This window comes from Centropristis striata, chromosome 7, assembly GCF_030273125.1.
Source record: "Centropristis striata isolate RG_2023a ecotype Rhode Island chromosome 7, C.striata_1.0, whole genome shotgun sequence".
NCBI lineage: Eukaryota > Metazoa > Chordata > Actinopteri > Perciformes > Serranidae > Centropristis > Centropristis striata.
In genome coordinates, this window is record NC_081523.1 from 34,602,928 (window position 1) to 34,623,917 (window position 20,990).

Consider the following 20,990-nt stretch of genomic DNA (forward strand, 5'->3'; position numbering starts at 1 on the left):
TAATTGAAGAAAGTGTGGTTCTGAAACACAATATAACAGTACAATATACATTATTTACAGAATGAGAACATACATGAAGCAAAGGTTGCATGCAAGACATATGAATGAAAACACACACATTAAACTAATGTGACATGAAGGGCAGACAACTAAAAAATGCTTTCCAATTAAGTAAGTAACTCCTTTACATCATAACCCAGATTATTAACAAGGAGAAATATAAACCGCACAAACAATGCCAAATGTGGATCAAGTCTAGCCTAGCTAGTACATGCTAGCTTGACTGACTGATCAGACTCTACAGTCCGGACACCTCTTAAAGGGCCAGTAACAGCACACACCCAATACATTAACACCTCTGAACTAGGGCTTTCCTACACAGCCGCCCCCAAAAGTCTACCTAGACCTTTTGAATGTAGACAGGAAAGCCAGCCTATTAGGGTTCATCCATATCAGGGAGATTCGGGAGCTGCACGAGTCGGGCACAGGGCGCAAGTAGGTCTTATCCTTCACCTGCACAACCACGGTGCGGCTACGCCCGTCAGCTCCAGGGTATGTCTGCCTGACCTTCCCCACAGGCCATAGTGCCCAAGGAAGTTGTGGGTCAACAATGAGGACCACCTGGTCAACTGACAAGTTCTTCCCATCCTTCCTCCACTTCTGCCTCTCTTGTAGACCTGGCAAGTACGCTTGCCAAGGAGGCCACTTGCGTCATAGACGGCTTGTGGTAGGGACGAATTCCGGCGTCCCATGATGAGGATGTTTGGAGTGATGGGATCTGGGTCCGCAACATCCGAAGAGAGGTAGCCCAATGACTTTGCATTCATGATGCCCTCAACCTCGATGAGGACCGTGAGGAGGACAGTCTCGGATACGGTCTAATCCTTCAGGATAACACGAAGGGCAGTCTTCACAGACTTGATCTCCCTCTCCCAAGTTCCACTGAAATGAGGCGCGCTTGGTGGGTTAAAGCAGAATTTGAATCTGCTTGGCCAGCTGGTCCTTCAGACTCAGTGCCATCTCAGTGAAGGAGTCCTGCAGCTCATTATCTCGTCCAACAAAATTGGTGCCATTATCACAAAGAAGCTCAAATGGTGTACCACAATGTGAGATGAAGCGTCTCAAAGACATGAGGAAGGCGTCAGAGTCTAAACTCTCCAAAAGGTCCAGGTGAATGCAGCGTGTAGTCATGCACTTGTATAGAATCCCCCATCTCTTCTCATTCCGACGCCCTACCTTAATGTGGAATGAGCCGAAGCATTCTACTCCTGTAGAATAGAATGGAGGCTTGTACAGGCGTAAGCGTGAGGGTGGAAGGTCAGCCATCTTGGGCACGTCAGGCTTTGCTGGCCACAGCTGACATTCTCGACAGGAGTGCAGATCCGGATCGCTTCCCTTGCACGCAGAACCCAGTATTTCCATCTGAGCTCAGCAAGCACATGCTCTGGCCCAGGGTGGAGAAGAGCCTGATCATAATCTTGGATTTTTTTTTAAAGAAAAATCAAGAAATAGCTTTGTTAGAGTGATCAAAAGAAACTGTTACATCTACTTTTCTACAGAAATCTTCCTGCGTTTTTAATATGGGAGACAATGGGACTGTTGGTGCGTGTTGGTGGCACATCTGTGCGTCCTACGCCCAAACTATAACTCTGGCAGTTTTACCACAGGATTGTGAGTGAGAAGACAAATTTTCCTACGTTTCTATGTATAAATTATTTCTGTAGAGTGGAATTTGCGGCCTGGAGCGCAGTTTTCAAATTTATATTTTGACAATTTTTTCTCTTCCTCTACACTCTGAGCGATGATGTCATACACTCTGACACGAACACTCCATGCAATACACACCCATTATAATCTCAGAATTTCTCCAAAAATGATCATGGTCATTGAACAAGGATTGATAAAAAACTATATGACCTATCGAAACGTGGATTAATACACCAATACACAAGACTTGTGTCTACTGTTTAAAGTTTAAATGGAGTCTCTAGGTGAAATTATGCCAGAGAAGTAGAAGTTTGAAAATCTCCAATTATTGTTCTTTTTTGCTCATTTTTTTTCAGCCGTCCCATTCACTTCAATGCAAAATTTTGGGCAGTTTCATATTCATATTCCGTAGAGAAAAGTAATAGCACACCGATCCCGATCAAACCACACGTTTTGATATATAATTTTCTCTTTGAGTTGCAGGACTAGTAGCGGGACGAAATTGTGTCCGGAAGAGAAAGAAGAAAAAATCCACAGTATAACAATAGTGCTCGATGTGATTGCCCCGTGGCCCTAATAAGTAGTTACAGGCCATAAACTGGTGACTTCAAGGTATATGAAAAGTAAAGAGTGGTGAATTTCAAAACCCATATGACAGGAAATTAGAGTGTGTTTCCTTGAAAAGATAAGAAATTATACATACATAAATACATACACACACGCGCACACACACACACACGCAAGCGCACACACACACACAGAAACACAGAAAAGCCATATGTGGAGTAAAGAAAAACAAATCACAGCTGGCACTGTAACTTAGACACTGTCCACATTTAACTGGAGATTCAATTGAGTCATAGTATATTGCTTGTAGTTAGTGATCCATTTCAAAAAAGTCCAGCAAAAAAAAAGAAAAAGGTCAGATAAAGATAATGGTCCCATAATAATCGGTAAGTCTCACACATCAGTGATCGTTCAGCTTGCTCCCTCTTTCAAGCGTCACGAATGCGAACCTCGTAAAACCACTCCGCTTGCTCCGGGGAGTCAAAAATGTGGGTCACACCGTTGAAGGGAAGATCATGCCGAACCGTATCTCTTTCTTAAACAGCAATGATTTTACCTGGTTAAAAGCTGCTCTCCTCTTTGCTACTGCAGCACTGAAGACCTCATAAAACTTGATGTTATGGCCCCGAAAAGTCATGTTGCGGTATTCCTTTGCCCACAGCAAAACTCTCTCTTTATCAATGTAGCGGTGAAATCGCACTATCACAGGGCGAGATCCTTGACGGGGTTTGGGTCTGAGACTACGATGGGCCTGATCTAGTTCAGGTGTTGAGTTTGATAGAGCCTCTGCTGCCACTTCCTTGATTAAATTTGTCATGAATTGTCTCGGGTTGTTGCCTTCAATGTCTTCAGGAAGCCCAATCACTCTTAGATTCTGGCACTTTAAGTGCAACACCAAGTTCTCCACAGCAGCCTGGAGAGTACCGTGATCCTCTGTCATCAAAGTTAGCTTAGAGCGTAGCTCCGCGACATCTCGCTCCAAGCTGGTGATGTTATTCGAATGGGTCGAAAGGGCCGTTTCCATCTCAGAAAATTGTGTTAAGCCACGGTGGAGGTAATGGACTCAAGAGTCGCGCTTTTCCTCGATTTCTCCAGTTCAATAATTAGCATTTCCAAGTTTGTTTGTTCCGAGTTTGTTTACTCATTCTTATGAAGGTCTGGCGCGACGTTATTTAAAAGAAATCGTTACGCAGAAAAAACAAGCTTGGAAGGATAGCGTATTTAACAAAATTTCCGAAATTACACGGAGGTATACTCCACACGTCCGTCCTCTACATCGTCAAACCGGAAGCCGAATTTAATCATATATATATATATATATATATATATATATACATATATATATATAATTGTTATGACACATGTAGAATTAAGACATTCTGACACAAATATCAACATTAAACAGAAGTTTTGGTCACTTTTTATAACAGAAATTTTGTCACTAATGATCCGTTCATGGACCGTCAGAAACTGTTTTTTTTTTTTTTTAAACTTTATTTTTTCCAGTCAATAAAAACACATACAGAAACATACAAAAACACAAGGGGGGTAAACACTACTTTGTCACATAGAGATGCCATTTTGTCCATCTTACAACATATAGCTCTGTTTTGATTCTAAGACTGTGGGTCATTTGTTCCATTGATCGAATTTCTTCTACAATGTCCAGCCAGTGGTTCAGTCCAGGAGGGTCAGTTCTCAGCCAACTTCTTGTAATGGCTTTCTTAGCTGCAAGTGATAGGATCTTGAACAGGTATATGTCTTCTTTACCTATTACATTATCTGGTATCAGTCCTAGATATATACACCGTGGATCATTAGGGATATTATACCCAAAAATTTCACCCATAGCTCTTAAAACCCCTTCCCAAAACAATTGTATTTTCTCACATGACCAAAATATATGAGAATGGTTGGCATTCAGTTGCCCACAATTTCTCCAACAATATTGTTGTTGGCCTAATTGTTTATTTTTGATTTTGGGTGTGATAAAAAAACGTGTTAAATTTTTCCAACCAAACTCCCTCCATTTTTTAGAACTTGTTGAAGTATGTTGAGTCTGAAATATCTTCTGCCAATCGCTCCCAGACCAGAAACTGTTTTTACAATTTGTTTTTATGATAAACGCTGGATTTTTTCAAACTTTTCAAAGTGGCAGGTTTGGGGGTCAGAGGGTTAAATTTCAATATAAAGTATTCAGTGGCTGTTAAAATTCAAATACTGATGTCTCTTATTTGCTTCCATAAAACACCAACCGCTGCAACATTTTCACTTCTACACCTGTTGAAAAAACAATGAGCATCGTGTGAATCAGACTTGTTGGAAGGTGGATGTTTATGTCTTATTGCTCGCTCACTTCCCAGCGGTCATCAGTGGGGTCGAAGTCAAAGCGAGTCGCCCAGCGGCCGGCGGTTTGGTGGACGAGCTGGAGCTGGAGCTGGAGCTGGAGCTGGAGCTGGAGCTGGAGCTGGATTCTGGGAGAGTCGTAAGGGAGGTCAGAGCCCTAAAGGACATGTCTGGCATGGAGGGTAAGCTTTCTGCTCTCCTTTCTGTTTTATTCCTCTTCTGTCATCTTTGTTTTTGCTTTTGCTGTACATATTTATGACCACATTGAAAAAGCCAAAATTGGACTCATTCCAAGTCAACGTGCAAAACAAACCAGATCTTTGACTCACATCTCAATTTTCAGGCTCATGTTTGTCACCAAATCTGCTTTTTATCACCAATTACTTCCTCAAGTGCAAACATGTTTTTATATGGATCAAATCAAATCATTTAAATGATTTTGTCTTTTTAGCTTTTATCTTCTCGTCCTCAGTGTGGTATATTCTTTATTTATTGATATAATAATAATTATTATTATTGTTTTCTCTTTTTCAGATTTTTTTAATTTTATTTTATTATAAGCTTGTGAGTCAACTCATCCACAAATATAATTTGATGAATTGATTGGTTGATTATTTGAGATATTTTTAACACTTGGTCTGGTAAATGATCAGTGATCAGAAAGAAAAGCACCAAAATGTGAAAATAAGAAACAGAGAGAGCCCAGGGAGCCTGTACGATGACATTTAACTGTGACCACACCACATATATCCTGTCCTCTGATTGGTTGTAGGTCGGGCAGGGTGGAGCAGACCACAGCTGAGCGTCTGAAGATTAATCTGCAGATTGGGAACATTGAGGACCAGACTGTGAGTACTTAAAAAGCAGAGTTTTCAATAAACTGCACTAACTCATGATGATGTGTGTCTCATGGAGATGTGATGGTTTATATAAAAATATCCACCAGATGGCGGAAATGGTTCCTGTTGATGCAACAAACTCTTCAGTGATAATTCCGGTTGTTAAACTTTAATCCAAACAGACAGTTTCTCCATATTTTCTAAGGCAACAAAACTCCTTTTTATTTTACATTTTTATTAGAAGTGTTTCAGTATAAAGGCTCTATGTCAATCAAATTTGAAGAAAATTCCTTCAAGATGTTCTTGAGATATTGTGTTCACCATCTCACAGTGATCTTGACCTTTGACCTCCAACATGTACTCTCTACTTCATCCTTGAGTCCAAATGAACGTTTGTAGCAAGTTTGAAGTAATACCCTCAAGGTGTTTTTGAGAATTTGTGATCACAAAGTCACAGTGACCTTGATCTTTGATCTTCAAACCCGCCAAAATCTAATCAGTTCATCCTTGAGTCCAAGTGCATGTTTTTGACAAATTTGAAAAAATTCCCTCCAGGTGTTTCTAAATTATCACCTTCACTAGGGTCACAGTGCACATAACTATTGATCTTCAACCACCAAACTCTAAATAGTTCATCCTTGAGTTCAAGTGAACATTTGTGGCTCCACGTATTGTCTGACTGAAACCTCTGTGTTGTGTGTGACAGGTAGAATCTCAGAGACATTAATATAAATAAGATACAACATAAGTGTGCATCCACGTGCCAGACATGTTCAGATAGCATGATGTTCAGCCAAACTGTGGACGTGAGTTTTTCCTTCATTCGTCGTGTTCTGACTGTGACAACTATTACTTTAAAGAAAAGACGACAAATTTGAAAATGGAAAAGTTCGTGTTGTGTGTAAAGTTGGCAAAACCAGCTGCTTAACGTCACGTGCCAACGTCTCGTTTGTCAGTGTTTCACCAGGCAGTTCAAAGGTCAGACAATCCAGAGAAGTGTCCGACATGGAGCTCGGGAAATTAGATCGTTGCCAGTCAGCCAATCAGTCAGACAATCACAGCAGTCCACAGGTAAGAAGCCTCCTCCTTAAAACTTTTAGCTTCATGTTGAATTTCATGAACAACAAAACTGCTGAGAGAATACAAAACGACTCGAACAGACATTATCTGTAAATACACATTCGTGAAGGTGAAGGGTTAAATTTATTGACAATCTTGGATATGTAATCAGTTCACCCTTGAGTACTTGAGAAGGAATGCCCTCAAGATAATGTAGTCGTGAGATGGGATGGATGAAAGGTCACAGTGACCTTAACCACCAAAGTCTAATCAGTTCATCCTTGAGTCCAATGTGATGTTTGTTTCAAATTTGAAGAAATTTCTTTAAGGTTTTCTTGAGTTGCTGTGTTCATTGTTACAGAGACCTTGACTTTTGATCTTTGACCACCAAAATCTGATCAGTTCATCTTTGAGTCCTATTGAATGTTCTTGCAAAATTTGAAGGAATGCTCTAAATGTATTCTTGATATATTGCATTCACAAGAAAAGGATGGATGTAAGGTCACAGTGACCTTAACCGTTGAACACCAAAATCTAGACATTTGTGCCAAATTTGATGACTGCAGATGTTGACCTTGGCTTTTGACCACCAAAATCAGTCAGTTTATCCTTGAGTCGAAGTGGATGTTTTTGCCAAATTTGAAGAAATTTTCTAAATGTATTCTTGATATATTGCATTCACAAGAAAGGGATAGATGTAAGGTCACAGTGGTTGTACATATTGACCTTCAAACACTGAAATCCAATCTTTTCATCCTTGAGTCCAAGTTGACATTTGTGACAAATTTGAAGAAGTTCCCTCCAGGCGTTCCTGAAATATCACCTTCATTAGGATCACAGTGACCTTGGCTGCTGACTACCAAAATTAAATCAGTTTTCACCATCTCACAGTGACCTTGACTTTTGACCACCAAAATGTGATCAGTTCATCTATGAGTCCAAGTTGACATTTGTGACAAATTTGAAGAAATTCTCTCCAGGCGTTCCTGAAAAATCACCGTAATCATGGTTACAATGACCATAACTATTGAGCCTCAACCACCAAAGTCTAATCAGTTCATCCTTGAGTCCAAGTTGACATTTGTGACAAATTTGAAGAAGTTCCCTCCAGGCATTCCTGGAAAATCACCTTCATTAGGATCACAGTGACCTTGACTTTCGACCACCAAAATGTGATCAGTTCATCTATGAGTCCAAGTGGATGTTTTTGCCAAATTTGAAGGAATACCTTTTAAGGTGTTCTTGAGATAATTCACAAGAGAGGGGCAGACGTGAGGTCACTATCGGTATCAGTATAGATAATAAAGCTAAAATGAGCTCTCTCTGTGTGTGTGTGTGTGTGTGTGTGTGTGTGTGTGTGTGTGTGTGTGTGTGTGTGACAGCCTCCTTCGGCCCGGTGTCGTCCCCCTCCCTCGGTGTGTATCAGATGCAGATGGGTCAGCTCACCCTCGAGGTGTCATCGGGAGACATCACCAAGGAGGCCTGTGACGTCATCATCAACTCCTCCAATCAGGACTTTACCCTCAAATTAGGTGACTATCTCCTCCTTGGTCTCCTCGTCTTCTTCCTCTGTTTGTCCCGACTGAACAATCTTTATATACATATATATATATATATATATATATATATATATATATATATATTCAATGAGAATGAAAAGTGCGCAGGATTTGGATTTAATAGGATAAAAAACATCTTACATTTGTAATTTGATATAATACACTTGTGTTTCCTTCATATGTCCTTAATGACTCACAGCAGCAGCATTTATTGGGCCTGTTTCTCTCTTTATTATTCCCCAGGAGTGTCCAAGGCGATCTTAGACAGCGCTGGATTAACCGTTCAGCTGGAGTGCTCAAAGATTGGTATGTAGCTGGAATTAAAACCTTTTTTCTTTATCCACAGTTTGCCCTATTCCCAAGCTTTTGTTAGCATATTTTTCTCTCCTTAACAATCCGATGGGATATATGAAACTATAAGAACTAATCCATTGGTACCATGTTGTAATTGCTCGGCTGGAAGGACTTTAAATATTAGTTAGGCTAAAGTTTTGCAAAGGAAAACTGACATGCCCACTTCATGATAATCTCATGCAGTCTGGGGCAGAAACCATGCAGTAAAATGTGTTATTGTGTCCTCTTTTGTGTGAATCTTTGTGCATCCTGGGGTCCCTAAACAGTCTGTGAGCTGCATAAATCGGGTCTGACTGGAGAGCTGAGACTCTTGTGGATTCAATGAGCCCAATGTTCTTCATGTGTGATGATGTTAGAGAGTGAAACTTGAGCTCAGTGTATAAAATGAGCTGCTGTGACCTCTAGGATAATCACAGCCTCATGAAACTTTACAGCCACAAACTAGAGACCTAGAGCATTCAGAGGATGGATGGCTGACACACTAGATTCACAATAAGCAACACAACACAAGTGCTGACATACAATCACACGAAATACACAAATCTAGTAAATGTTTGAAACCAGATCACAGCATGGATTTCTTTCTGCTGGTATAAAGGTCTTGGTGTCTGAATGAGGGATTCGGGAGGAAATTCAAGTGGACAAAAATGGAGAAAATGTAGCACCAAATGTGTTAAAATTGCTGCAACAACTTATTCTATAACTAAGAGACATTATTGAGCATGAGAACAGACTTCAAATATCGTAATAAAAGTATTTTATTACTCTCTCCGAGCTAACTATATCCTTCCATCTCTGCTATGAAGGAACGCTCCTGTTTCCTGTCAGGTCTGTGTTCTGAGTGCTGTGTTCCTCTCTGCAGTGAGCTCTCCAGGTTACCAGCCTCGCCCGTTCATCCTGACCTCGGCCGGCCTGCTGCCCAGCAGGTTCATCATCCACGTGGTCGGTGTCAACAACCCTGCAGATATTAAGGACCTGGTCTACGGGGTGCTGAAGTACTGCGAGGAGAACAAGTTCAGCTCGGTCTCCTTCCCGGCGCTGGGAACAGGTCGGTGCAAACAAAGCCCTGCTTCAATATTTACTCCCCTCTTGAAGCGACTGAAATTAAATTCTAATACCTGTAAATCATCTTTTTCTCCCTGTGTTTCATGTTTATTTCTTCATTTCTATCATTTTATTGATTCCCTGTGCAGTTGTGTTGTTTAGATATTTCTTTACTTCTTCAGTAATAGTTTATTATAACTTCTATTTTGTATACGGTGACTTCTTAATTTTATTGTTGGGACACCATATATACTGAATTTTAATGAGGTCTTTATGACTTAGGATAGTAAGAATACATTTTTAACTTTTTATAACATAATTTACTGAGTTTTTTTACTTTTTGACTATACAATGACTTTTTTTAGGAATTTTTTCATTTAATTTCAAAAGTCATAGTATACCATGACATCAAATAAGTTGAAAAAAGTTATGGTATAATATGGCATCAAAAAAGTTATTTAAAAAACAGCCATATTATACCATGACGTCAAACCAATAAGAAAAATCAACAGACTTTTTTTGAGGGGGTAATTTTTGGATATCCTATAATATGGTGTTTTTCTGTAATTTCTGGCCATATTATACTCCCACATGTATCAACAGACTATAATTGACCAATTTCTAGCACTTTTAAGGCATTTTAAAATTTGACCATTTTTGACTAAAATCGACATGCTATACTATGACTTTTTTTGGAGGGGGTCATTTTTGGTCATCCCATAATATGGTGTTAACTATTTAGATTACTTTTTTTTTTACAACAATCAATATGCTATAGCGTGACTTGTTGTCCTCTGTTTTTGGACATCTCAAAATCTGGTGATTTTCTGTCATTTTTTAACAGATTATACTAATTTATGTATCAAAAGACACATATTTTTTAAAAGAGTTGGGTCGCTGTGAAAAACAAACAGAACGAAGTAAAAAACATTTTTAGGTCTTCAGTTAAATACAGCAGAAAGAAAATATATTTTTTGCTTAAAGACTTCCATCACATCACCTGTCTGCCATCAGGTCAGGGCGGAGCCAACCCGGCGGCAGTGGCAGACGCCATGGTGGACGCCATGGTGGACTTTGTGAGGAAGAAGAACCGGAGGTTCGTCCGCAGCGTGAAGATCCTGATCTTCCAGACCGCCATGATGGCCGAGTTTCACAAGAGCATGAAGAGGAGAGAGGGAGAGGAGGTGGAGGAGAAGAGCGTCTTCACCGAGTTCAAAAGTATTTCAGAAACTCTGCTTATCATAAATACGTCTAAATATCTGTGAGCCTGTTGACGGTGAGAACAGAATCCTGATAAATGACTTGTTTCTGTGTCTCAGACTCGGTCACTTCGTTCTTCATGGGCCTGGGGGAGGAGCGACCCAACCCAGAAGTCCTGGTTCTGGAGCGAGAGGAGTTTGAGCCCACAGTGTTCCAGCTGTGTGCCGACAACAGCACGGTGAACATAATTAATCACTGTTCAGCTCTGCTGCAGCTCCCACACTGAAGCCACATTCAGTCTTCAACATTTTTGACGTCATACTGTATGCCTTCTTTTTCAACATTTTTGACGTCTCAAAATCTGTTGGTTTCATATCATTTTTGAACGGATTACATTATAATATATATCATCAGACTATAATTGATGCATTTTTTTCATTTTTTTTTTAGCATTTTTAGGCATTTTAAAATTTGACCATTTTTGATGATGGGATTTTTTCATTTTTTTTTTCATTTTTTTGACATTTTTATACATTTTTGATGACATAATATACTATGACTTTTTTTCTTTTACTTCTTAGACGTTATACTATATTTTAACTTTTTTTTAATTATATGATGTCATACTATACTTTGACTCTTTTTTTACTTTTTATGCTATGGGATTTTTTTACTTTTTTGAAATTTTCAAGACATTAATGATGTCATACTATATAATTACTTTATATTTTTATCTTTTCAATGTTTTGGGGAGATATTTGATGGCATACTATGTCACTTTGTTTTTAGTTTTTTTACACTTTTTTTAAAACTTTTTTTTCACGGCACACTGTGCTGTGACATTTCATGACTGTTGAGACAGTTGAGACAGACCAGTATACCTAATTTCACCACTAGGGGTATATTTGACTCATCATTTACTAAATGAACATCATGCTGTATTGACAAAGACTTGAAACTACGATTGAGGCCATAAACTCATTAAGAGAATGTTTACTGAGGTCACAAATCAAATAAGAAGTTGGATCATTATCTTATTGACTGTTAAACGTCTTGGTTAATGTTCAGTCGTACTAGAAGACACTCCAGAGGACTTCTGGTTTCAAAAGATGGCAACAGCCAAAAGGCCAAACTCAGGACTTTAACATGGTCGTCCACAAACTATTGTTGAGGAATCAATATGAAAATGTTAATGTGTGAACACGCCTCTCCCCTGCAGGCTGTGAGGCAGGCTAAGAGAAGGATCGAGGAGCTGATCGTGGCCGAGCAGGCGGAGAGAACCATCACAGACAAGTACATCAGCCACCTGACGCAGGCCGACCTGGACCAGCTGAAGGCCCTGCAGAGGAAGCTGACAGTCAGCATCCGTCTGGACCAGGGGCAGGAGGACCAGGAGCCCAAAATCCTGCTGGAGGGTCTGACCAGAGACGTCTACACCGCCGAGGCTGAAGTCAGGTACACAAACCCTGAGGAGCAGGAGGATTATTATTCAGGACTGTGGTCATGTATCACTACTTTATCAACCCTGAATGGAGGTTTTTTGCTCTTTCTACATTCTCCTCTCTGTGTCCTTGAGTTTCTATATAAATCTATAAGTCCTGCAGCTCTATGGACATCCCATAATATGGTGCTTTTTTCACTATTTTTCACTATTTAACTAAACTACTAAATTTTTGGAGGGGGTCATTTTTGGACATCCCATAATACATATAATATGACTTTTTTTCAGTTTTTTGGGCAAACCATATTATGGGTTTTTCTGTCATTTTTTAACAGATTATACTATAATATCTATCAACAGACTATAATTGGTCCATTTTAAGCATTTTAGGCAGTTTAAAATTTGACCATTTTTGACAAGAAATCGACATGCTATAGTATGACTTTTTTTGGGAGAGCATAATTTTTGGACATCCCATAATATGGTGTTTTTCTGTCATTTATTGGGAGATTATGCTCTGATATGTATCAACAGACCATAATTGACGCATTTTAAGCATTTATAAAATCTCTATAAATCTATAAGTCCTGCAGCTCTATGGAATCAGCACATTCATAGACCAACTCAAACATGTCTTTGTGCAGAATAACACAGTTTGAATGACAGAAATCAAAAAACAGGAAAACACAAGTTGAGAAGTTTCTCAGACATTTTCACAGAAATATCCAAATTTGAACCACTTTTTCTTATGGAAACGTTTGTACCTGATGACCATTGTTGCCAACTAAGCGACTTTTCAGACCCCTCTCGTGACTCTTTGCCAGAAAAGCGATTAGCGACAAATCTAGCGACTTTTTCTGGTGTTATTGAAGACTTTTGTAGACTCGTTCTTACTCTTCTTAACGATCAGGTGCTGCTGTGGGCCCTCCCTCGTCCCAAAGCACTCACATGCGGCCCAGTCCTCCTGCTGCAGTCTTTCCCAGCTGCAGTCAGAGCAGGAGATGTTAACCCCTTAGTGTCCAGTCTGCAAATAAATCCCACATGCACAAAGTCGCCACCAACTGTCTCACAGTCAGAGTGTCTCTTTTGGGTCACTTCAGCTGGTCCAGATAAAGGAGGAGGGTTGGAAATGTGACAGAAGACGGTGCATTTGCAGTTCTAAACATATTTAGGGTGTTTTTTACTTTTTTGTCTTTCCCACAACATTATTCCTCTCTCCTACAGCGTCCATTACAAGAACAGGCACATGGTCAATTATGCAAATTAGCCGATGATGTCATTTAGCGACTTCTGCTTTGACTTTAGGACAGCCAATAGCTACTTTCTGATGACTGATGACTGATGACTCATTCAAAGACTGTAAAAAAGTGAACAGTCCAACAACAATGCCCGTTTCTTTCTATGAAGAGTGTATATGATTTCTATGAACAGTGTATTTCTGGCGTTTTTGAAAGCAAGAAAACATACATTTCAGAGGGTTAAATTCAAGCATATAGCATATATCTCAAATGTTAACAGATTCCTTTAAATATTCTCACCATCAGGGACATCATCCGGAAGGTGGAGAGGTCGGAGAACCTGAAGACCAAGGCCTTGATGCTGAGCGGCCCGGTGGAGTGGCAGTTTGAGGACCGCAGCGGCGTGATGGTGCCCTTTGACATTTACACCAACCTGAGCCTGGAGGAGGCGCTGGAGAAGAGAGAGCAGAGCGTTCCTATCAAGATCAACAACGACAAGTACAACGCTCAAGTACTGATGAAGAAAGCGGTGTCAGCCAACAAGCGTAGAGAGGTGGAGCTCCTCAGGAAAGAGCTGAAAGGTCAGTGACTGTTTCTGTTGTTCTCATTCAACATGTTCCTACCACAGACCATTTATGAATAAAGGACGTAGTCACGGTGACGCCCCCCGTTGGTTTGTGGATGTTTGAAGCATTGGGTTCGGCGTTAAGTCTGTCTCCATCGTTGTTTGTTGAAACCGGGAGAGACCAGATCTGGACTGTGGAGGAGCGAGGACAGGCGTATCTAAAAAAATAAACTGTTAACGCTGAAACTAAATGTTTGTTACTTGGTCATTTTTATGTCTTTTGTTGCTCTTTTGTGTCTTTCATTAGTCATTTTGTGTTGTTTTTGGTACTATTTACATCCTTTTTGGTAATTTTTGGTCTTTCTTTTTGTCATTTTTACATCTTTTACTGAAGAAACTTAACAGCGACTTGTTGGGGTCAACAAGACATTTTTAAATGAAGAAATGTTGAAATAAACTATGATGAAGGGAAAACGTGGTGAAAGGGTCAAAGTTGTGTTTAGATGTCCACATTACCATGGATACGCATTGACACTCTGCTTTATCATCGGTTTTCTTCTGAATGGGACCGTTATTTACACAGTAACATCAGATTGTCTTGAAGAAGACTCGAAACTAGAGATTGAGACCATAGAGAAGTTTTTCTGAGGTAATAAATGAGGTGAGAAGTCGTCTCAGTTTGTATTGTGATAGATAGGACCGGACGGTGGCGCCCCCTGCAGGATGTTTGACAGACTGCAGGCTGCAGGGACAACATGTTCCTGTTCTAAACTGTCTCTCTCGCCCTGAAATAAACACTCCCATCACTCTGTTTGCAGATGACGCCGCTCTGCCGTCACACTGGGACGACATGAAGGGCGACCTGCTCAAACTGTTCTCTCTGAGCCCCGGATCCAAAGAATACAACGACGTGGTGGCAGAACTCACAAAGACCGGCCTCACTGTCAACATCCTCAGCGTACGTTCAGTCTGAGTTATTATTAACTGTATTATTTAAGAGTCATTTTTATATATTACATAACATGTTTAGGTTTATAAACAGACAGAATGAGAAGGAGTCAGAAACTACAAAGAGTTAATGTTGTTTTGGATAATAACAGGAGGGATGTTACCATGTAAGTGTTGTTTTGTACCTGTTTTGGTAGATTGAACGAGTCCAGAATGCGACGCTGTGGCAGAGCTACCAGCTGATGAAGAAACAGATGGAGGTGAAGAATAAACACACAAACAACGAGAGGATACTCTACCATGGCACCGGTGCCAACTCCATCGATCTCATCAACAAGCGGGGCTTCAACCGCAGCTACGCAGGAATTCACGGTAATCAATCAATTGATAAATCAATCAAACAATCAATCAGTCAGTCAATCTATCAAGTCCTGCAGCTCTATGGAATCAGAACAATCTTGGCTAAAAGTGAGAACAATGGGCCTCATTCACGAACCGTTCTTAAGAACAAATTTGTTCTTAAGTCCTACTTACGAAGATTTTACGAAGATTGTGGCATTCATGAATTTTGTTCTTATCCAGGATTTTTCTTAGGTAAGAACAAATCCTACGAACACTCAGGAGTACTCTTAAGCACATTTCAGTGCTGACATGTTGGCATGGTTGTGTTGTCTTCTTTTGTTAAGTTAAATAAAATACATTACAGTGAAATTTCCGTCATATTTATGTATTTATTTATTCATTTCATTTTTTTTTTCATTTTTCATTTTAATTAAATTAAATGTGTCAAAGCTTTAACATGAATCAAGTAAATTGGAAATCATGCCGTCCGTTAATGATACCACCCTATTTATAGGTGGCATTTCTCCACGACCTACAAAACAATGGCATATATATTACTGCTGCAGGAGGGCTCTGTCCGTTCTGGTTCTGTTGCAAGTTGGCTCTGCGGGACTTCATCTGTGATAAAAAATAAATAAAATCAAGCCAAGGTTGCAACCCCTCAGTCCACAACCTCTGGACACAAACTTGCCACGGGCCCCTGCCTAGTGCCTACAAACGCAAAGTGTGCACGCAAAGGCGCTCTTCCCGTTACGTACATAACAACACCGGCCAACACACAACCACACAAAATAACTGTCATTTTAGGTCTGTTTTGTTTGGCGCCTGTCATGTACAGGACGATATATACATAGACGGATTATCATGACCACAAGCCCCTGTCTACACACGCATTATGTGCACGTGCAACGGCGCTCTTTCCACTACGCACATAACAACCCCGGCGCACACAACCACACAACATTACTGTCAGTTTAGGTCTGTTTTGTTTGGCACCTGCCATGTACAGGACGATACATATATTATGGGAGAGACAGAACGCTCAAATAGCCAGCCCTTGTAGTATTAATTAAAATATAGGTAACCACCTAAAAAAACTATCAACCAGCGCATCCAGAGTGTCCCATTAATACTCTCTCTCTCCTTCGCGCTGGCCGGCGCACACAGACGCACTTACACACACAAATACAGGCACATGCCATGGAGGAGTCATGTTGTAATGGTAATAAAAAAATGCACTAAATCACGCTAATGTGTTAAGACCGACCGTCCGACCGGGGTGTCGACGCGGCACTCGGATGCCGAGTACTCAGATACCGGCTACAGTCCTAGAAACTACTCACCTAAACCTCTGGCTTTTTACTGGCCTTCTTCGAGGAAAAGTCCTTGATAAAGTAATCACAGTCCAACTCTCTGACCAGTTTGGCCTGTACGGCCAGTTACATATTGTGGTTTCAAGGTATTATTCCAGAAAATAAAATGTTTGTGTTGTTGCAACCTGCACTAAGGCTGCTAATTTTATTTATTTACGTATTTATTTATTTTCCTGTGCTCCAACGGATTTACGCTTTGCTTTAGGCATTCTGTTGCTGTTTCCTCTGTGTGGCGTCTACACACAGCCCTGCAGTCCTTTTTATGGGCATTAATGGGTGGTTACCTATGCTAATCCTATGTTAATTAGACTCACCTGGCACGCGCGCTGAACGTACGAGGAGATGGCATTCATCAATTTAAGAACACGGCTGCGAACAATTCAGCGGCTTAAGAACACGTTGATGAATCTGACGTAGGGTCTTTTTAGAAATCTTCTTAAGAAGGATTTAAGAAAGAATCTAAGAAGATTCTTCAGAAGATATTGGTGAATGAGGCCCAACGTGTATATATATGTGTGTGTGTATATACACACACACACACACACATATATATATATTTATATAGATATATATATATATGTGTGTGTGTCCACTCCTCTCTGCTTTGTGTAAACAACCTCTCCTGTCCTCTCCTCTCTGCTCTGTGTAAGCATATTTTCAGTGAATATTTGTCACGTGACCGTTGGTCTCAGCAGAATCAATCATGTTTTCACAGTGTCTCTGAGGAGCAGAAATTAATGTTTTTAACAGGATCTGGTTAGTGCAAACGCTTTATTTTAAATGACACATGGAGAATAAAGAGATTCTGACACAAATATCAACATTTTAAGATAAGTTCTGGTCACTTTTCATAACGGAAATGTTTGTGACGACATGGTGCGTTCAAGAACCGTCGTAAAGTTTAAACTCTGACGATGATGCCTGTTTATGATAAACGGTGTATTTTTGGCAATCTTTCGAAGAAAACATACTTTTAAAGCCGGTGTGTTGGTGGTGTTCAGAGTGTTAATGTTTCAGTCTTCCTACTGAACAAACAAACAAACATTGTTTTGATATATTAACTTTGTGATAAACTTCCTCTGTTTGTTCTGCAGGTGCGATGTACGGCAATGGCTCGTACTTTGCGGTGAACCCGACCTACTCGGCTCAAGGCTACGCCCAACCAGATGCTAGCGGCTACAAGCGCATGTACCAGGCTCGGGTCCTGGTCGGAGACTTCACCCAGGGAAGAAGTGGCATGATTACTCCGCCCTCCAAGACCTCGAATCCTGCAGATCTGTACGACAGCGTTGCAAATCAAAATGGGAACCCGACCATCTTTGTAGTCTTCAATGACGTGCAGGCGTACCCAGAGTACCTGATCACATTCACATGAGTCAGCCTACCATTACACTTCACTTCTGATTAATATTTACCTCTATTATTTGTCTTGTACCTTAAATCAGCAGTCTACAAAACCATTTATAAAATCTATAATAATCGATAACATTGCGTATTTCCTGCAGGTGCAGTTTTTCTTGTTTTCTGTATTTGTTTTCTAAACACTAGCTAGATTTAAAAAAAATAATATTCAAGATGAAAACAAAAGCATGTATGTCAACATTTCTCTTCATTTGAAATCGCTCACGTTGTTATTTCTGTTATGAAATCTGGTCTGAAAAACTGATTAATAAAGGACTTCTGCCACAATTTGGCATTTTCTCCTGTCAGGTAATTATTCATAAAGTCAGATTAGGTTTTAGATTTCTTTGGAAATGTAGAAAATGTTTTTATTAACTGACATCTATGGTGATTTTATATGACGGGCAGGGGTAGCGAGATCAAGAGACATTTTTTGCCAAATAAAGTAAGAAAAAATGTTTCTCTGGAGCCGCAAAATAAATTTGGGCCTCATTAATTCAGCAGATAAGTTCCAAAGCACCACTAATATTAGTAATATGTCTGATTATCATTGAACCCTGAAGAAACATCTCACCTAGCTCAGGAAACTCAACACTTGATGATCAATTTATGTTGACTGTGAAAAGAAAGAAAATAGTAAAAAAGTCTGGCAGCAAAAGTTAACATCATATATTTCCTCTTTAAACTGTCTTTTAAGGCCGAATCAGGAATTGTTTGACCCTAACCTTAGAGAAGTGCTGACGGAGCACAAATTCAACCAAACCAAAGCTTATTTTAAGTTAATGTATACTGATGTGTGTAAAAACCCTCCTGTGGTCCTGACAGAAGAGCTTTTCTCTACTATTTACAATTCAAATGAGGAGCGTACAATAACTTTCTAATGTGCAGTATTTGTACAGGGACTGATAACTTTATCAGGTGTAGAAGCAGAGCACACAATGTACAAAGGCTCTTTACTACACGTTACTTTGTGTGTGTGTGTGTGTGTGTGTGTGTCTGCCTGTCTGTCTGTCTGTCTCATAATGTAAATGTCATAAAACAACCAAAAAAGACACTAAATGATCTAAAAGACACAAAACAACCAAAATAGACATAAAATGATCTAAAAGACACAAAATGACCAACAAAAGACACAATATGATCTAAAAGACACGTAATGACCAAAAAAATTCTTCTATTCTTCAGGTCACATACTGAGTTCAGTAAGTGTGTTAAAATGTCTCTATACAATCTACAATCTAACAGTCATTAAAATACACGGCCGTGAGTGTATTGAAGGATTGTTCCAGAGGGGAAAAAATGTAAATTATTTTATGTGCCTGCTCGACAGTTTGGATGTTATCATGTAGGAACATGGGAAGACTGTGTAAATGTTGCTGTGCATGAGGCGTGTCGTGAACATGACCAGCGCCAATAAAGAAGACGTCCAGTAACCTCAGACACTCGTCTTCTTTCTGAGGGACAACCAGCTGCTGTGTGAGGTAAGTCCCAACACCGGTCATATTAGAAACAAGCGGAACAGGACCGGGGCCAGCTGGGAGAAAACAATAATGAGAAGAAATTTATTTGTCATTATGCAGTTCAAGAAAAAAGTCTACATGTCGAAGTCACTTTTTGAGTTGATAAAGTTGTAAAGATGTTCACTGCTGCTACAAGCTGATTCTCATGTCATAAAATGAGCAATACGATATTTAAGGTTCAGCAGAACTAAAATCCCCGACACATAAAAGAGATATTCTGAGTAGAAGCTACTTTTTGTTGTTTTGGGAAAAATTTGCTTTTATGTAATTTATGTGAATAATTTTAAACAAATATCAGACATATTGAGGAGAATCAGGTTGTAGCTTGCAGTCTACTTAACTAACTCAAAAAGCGACTTTATTCGCCACATTTTAACTTTATTTCTTGTCATTTCAAGTTTTTTCTTGAAGTGCATGATGATTTCCCCCCTCTTATTATTTATTTTCTTCTACTTGGCCCTGATCCTCTCCCATGGGAACAGATAGTTATTCTTTATGGTTTCTTTTTGTCATCAAAATTGTGTTGTGTTTTCTTTCAAAGATCACCTTAAATCCAGTGTTTATCATAGAAAGAAATTGTAAAAACAGCCATTATCGACGAAATTTGAACTTCCCAGTGGTCATTGAACGGATCATCAGTTATAAAAAGTGACCAAAACTTGTGTTAAATGTTGATATTTGTGTCACAATCTCTTTATTCTACATGTGTCATTTAAAAAAGAAAAAGCGTTTACACTAACCAGATCCTGGAGGAAAAGTGTTACATATATACATAAATTCTATTTTATTCCAATTAAAAAATAATAATGCTAAAATTATATAATATAGAAATAATGAAATTATATATATATATATATATATATATATATATATATATATATATATATATATATATATATATATAATTTCTGTCATTATAACATTTTACGTCTTTTTTGTCATTTTATGTCCTTTTTTTGTGGACATTTTGTGGACTTATATGTTCATAGAGATTTTATATATTTACAGTAAAGAAAATGTAAAAAGAGTAAAAACACCCTGAAACGTCTCTTTGGGGTCCAGATGTTTTGTTGACCTGCACCTTTATGGATTTTTTTTGTCTGTGTTTTCTTCTTTTTCTAATGTGATAATATATTTATTAAATTGCATCTAAACTGACACTAACTGTTTTGTAGGTGTCCTTTAAAGTGCAGGACGTTCTCTGCTTGTCCAATCTACAAAGATTAGATTTGGGTGAGTAAAAATAAAAGCCTTCAAACTAAAATACTTTTTTCTACAGACAGGAAACTCTAAATTTCACATTTATCGCAAATTATGTTTAGGTTGTGTTATGTATTATGCATGTATGCAACTATTCCTGTGATATTTAGTGGTTATTCCAAAACAGTTTTGCGTTTGAGTTTATATTTATCAGTTGGAACATTTCACAAGCTGTCTGTGAACACTTTGATTGAACATGTGCCTGAAAGAGTTAGTAAATTACCACA

General features: G+C 39.2%; 1 protein-coding gene across 1 annotated transcript in view; it reads left to right on the plus strand.

Annotated features, from left to right (window-relative positions):
* Positions 1-18,274, plus strand: part of LOC131974831 (protein mono-ADP-ribosyltransferase PARP14-like) — a 74,545-nt gene extending 56,271 nt beyond the window's left edge. The window contains exons 10-22 of the mRNA XM_059337314.1: positions 4,638-4,802; positions 5,393-5,468; positions 6,416-6,530; positions 7,901-8,050; positions 8,321-8,383; positions 9,294-9,479; positions 10,490-10,693; positions 10,795-10,913; positions 11,895-12,130; positions 13,661-13,935; positions 14,738-14,877; positions 15,065-15,239; positions 17,677-18,274. Of these exons, the coding sequence (XP_059193297.1) occupies positions 4,638-4,802; positions 5,393-5,468; positions 6,416-6,530; positions 7,901-8,050; positions 8,321-8,383; positions 9,294-9,479; positions 10,490-10,693; positions 10,795-10,913; positions 11,895-12,130; positions 13,661-13,935; positions 14,738-14,877; positions 15,065-15,239; positions 17,677-17,957 (2,185 nt within the window). The 3' untranslated portion in view covers positions 17,958-18,274. The remainder of the gene's footprint in view (positions 1-4,637; positions 4,803-5,392; positions 5,469-6,415; positions 6,531-7,900; positions 8,051-8,320; positions 8,384-9,293; positions 9,480-10,489; positions 10,694-10,794; positions 10,914-11,894; positions 12,131-13,660; positions 13,936-14,737; positions 14,878-15,064; positions 15,240-17,676) is intronic.
* Positions 18,275-20,990: the final 2,716 nt, after the last annotated feature.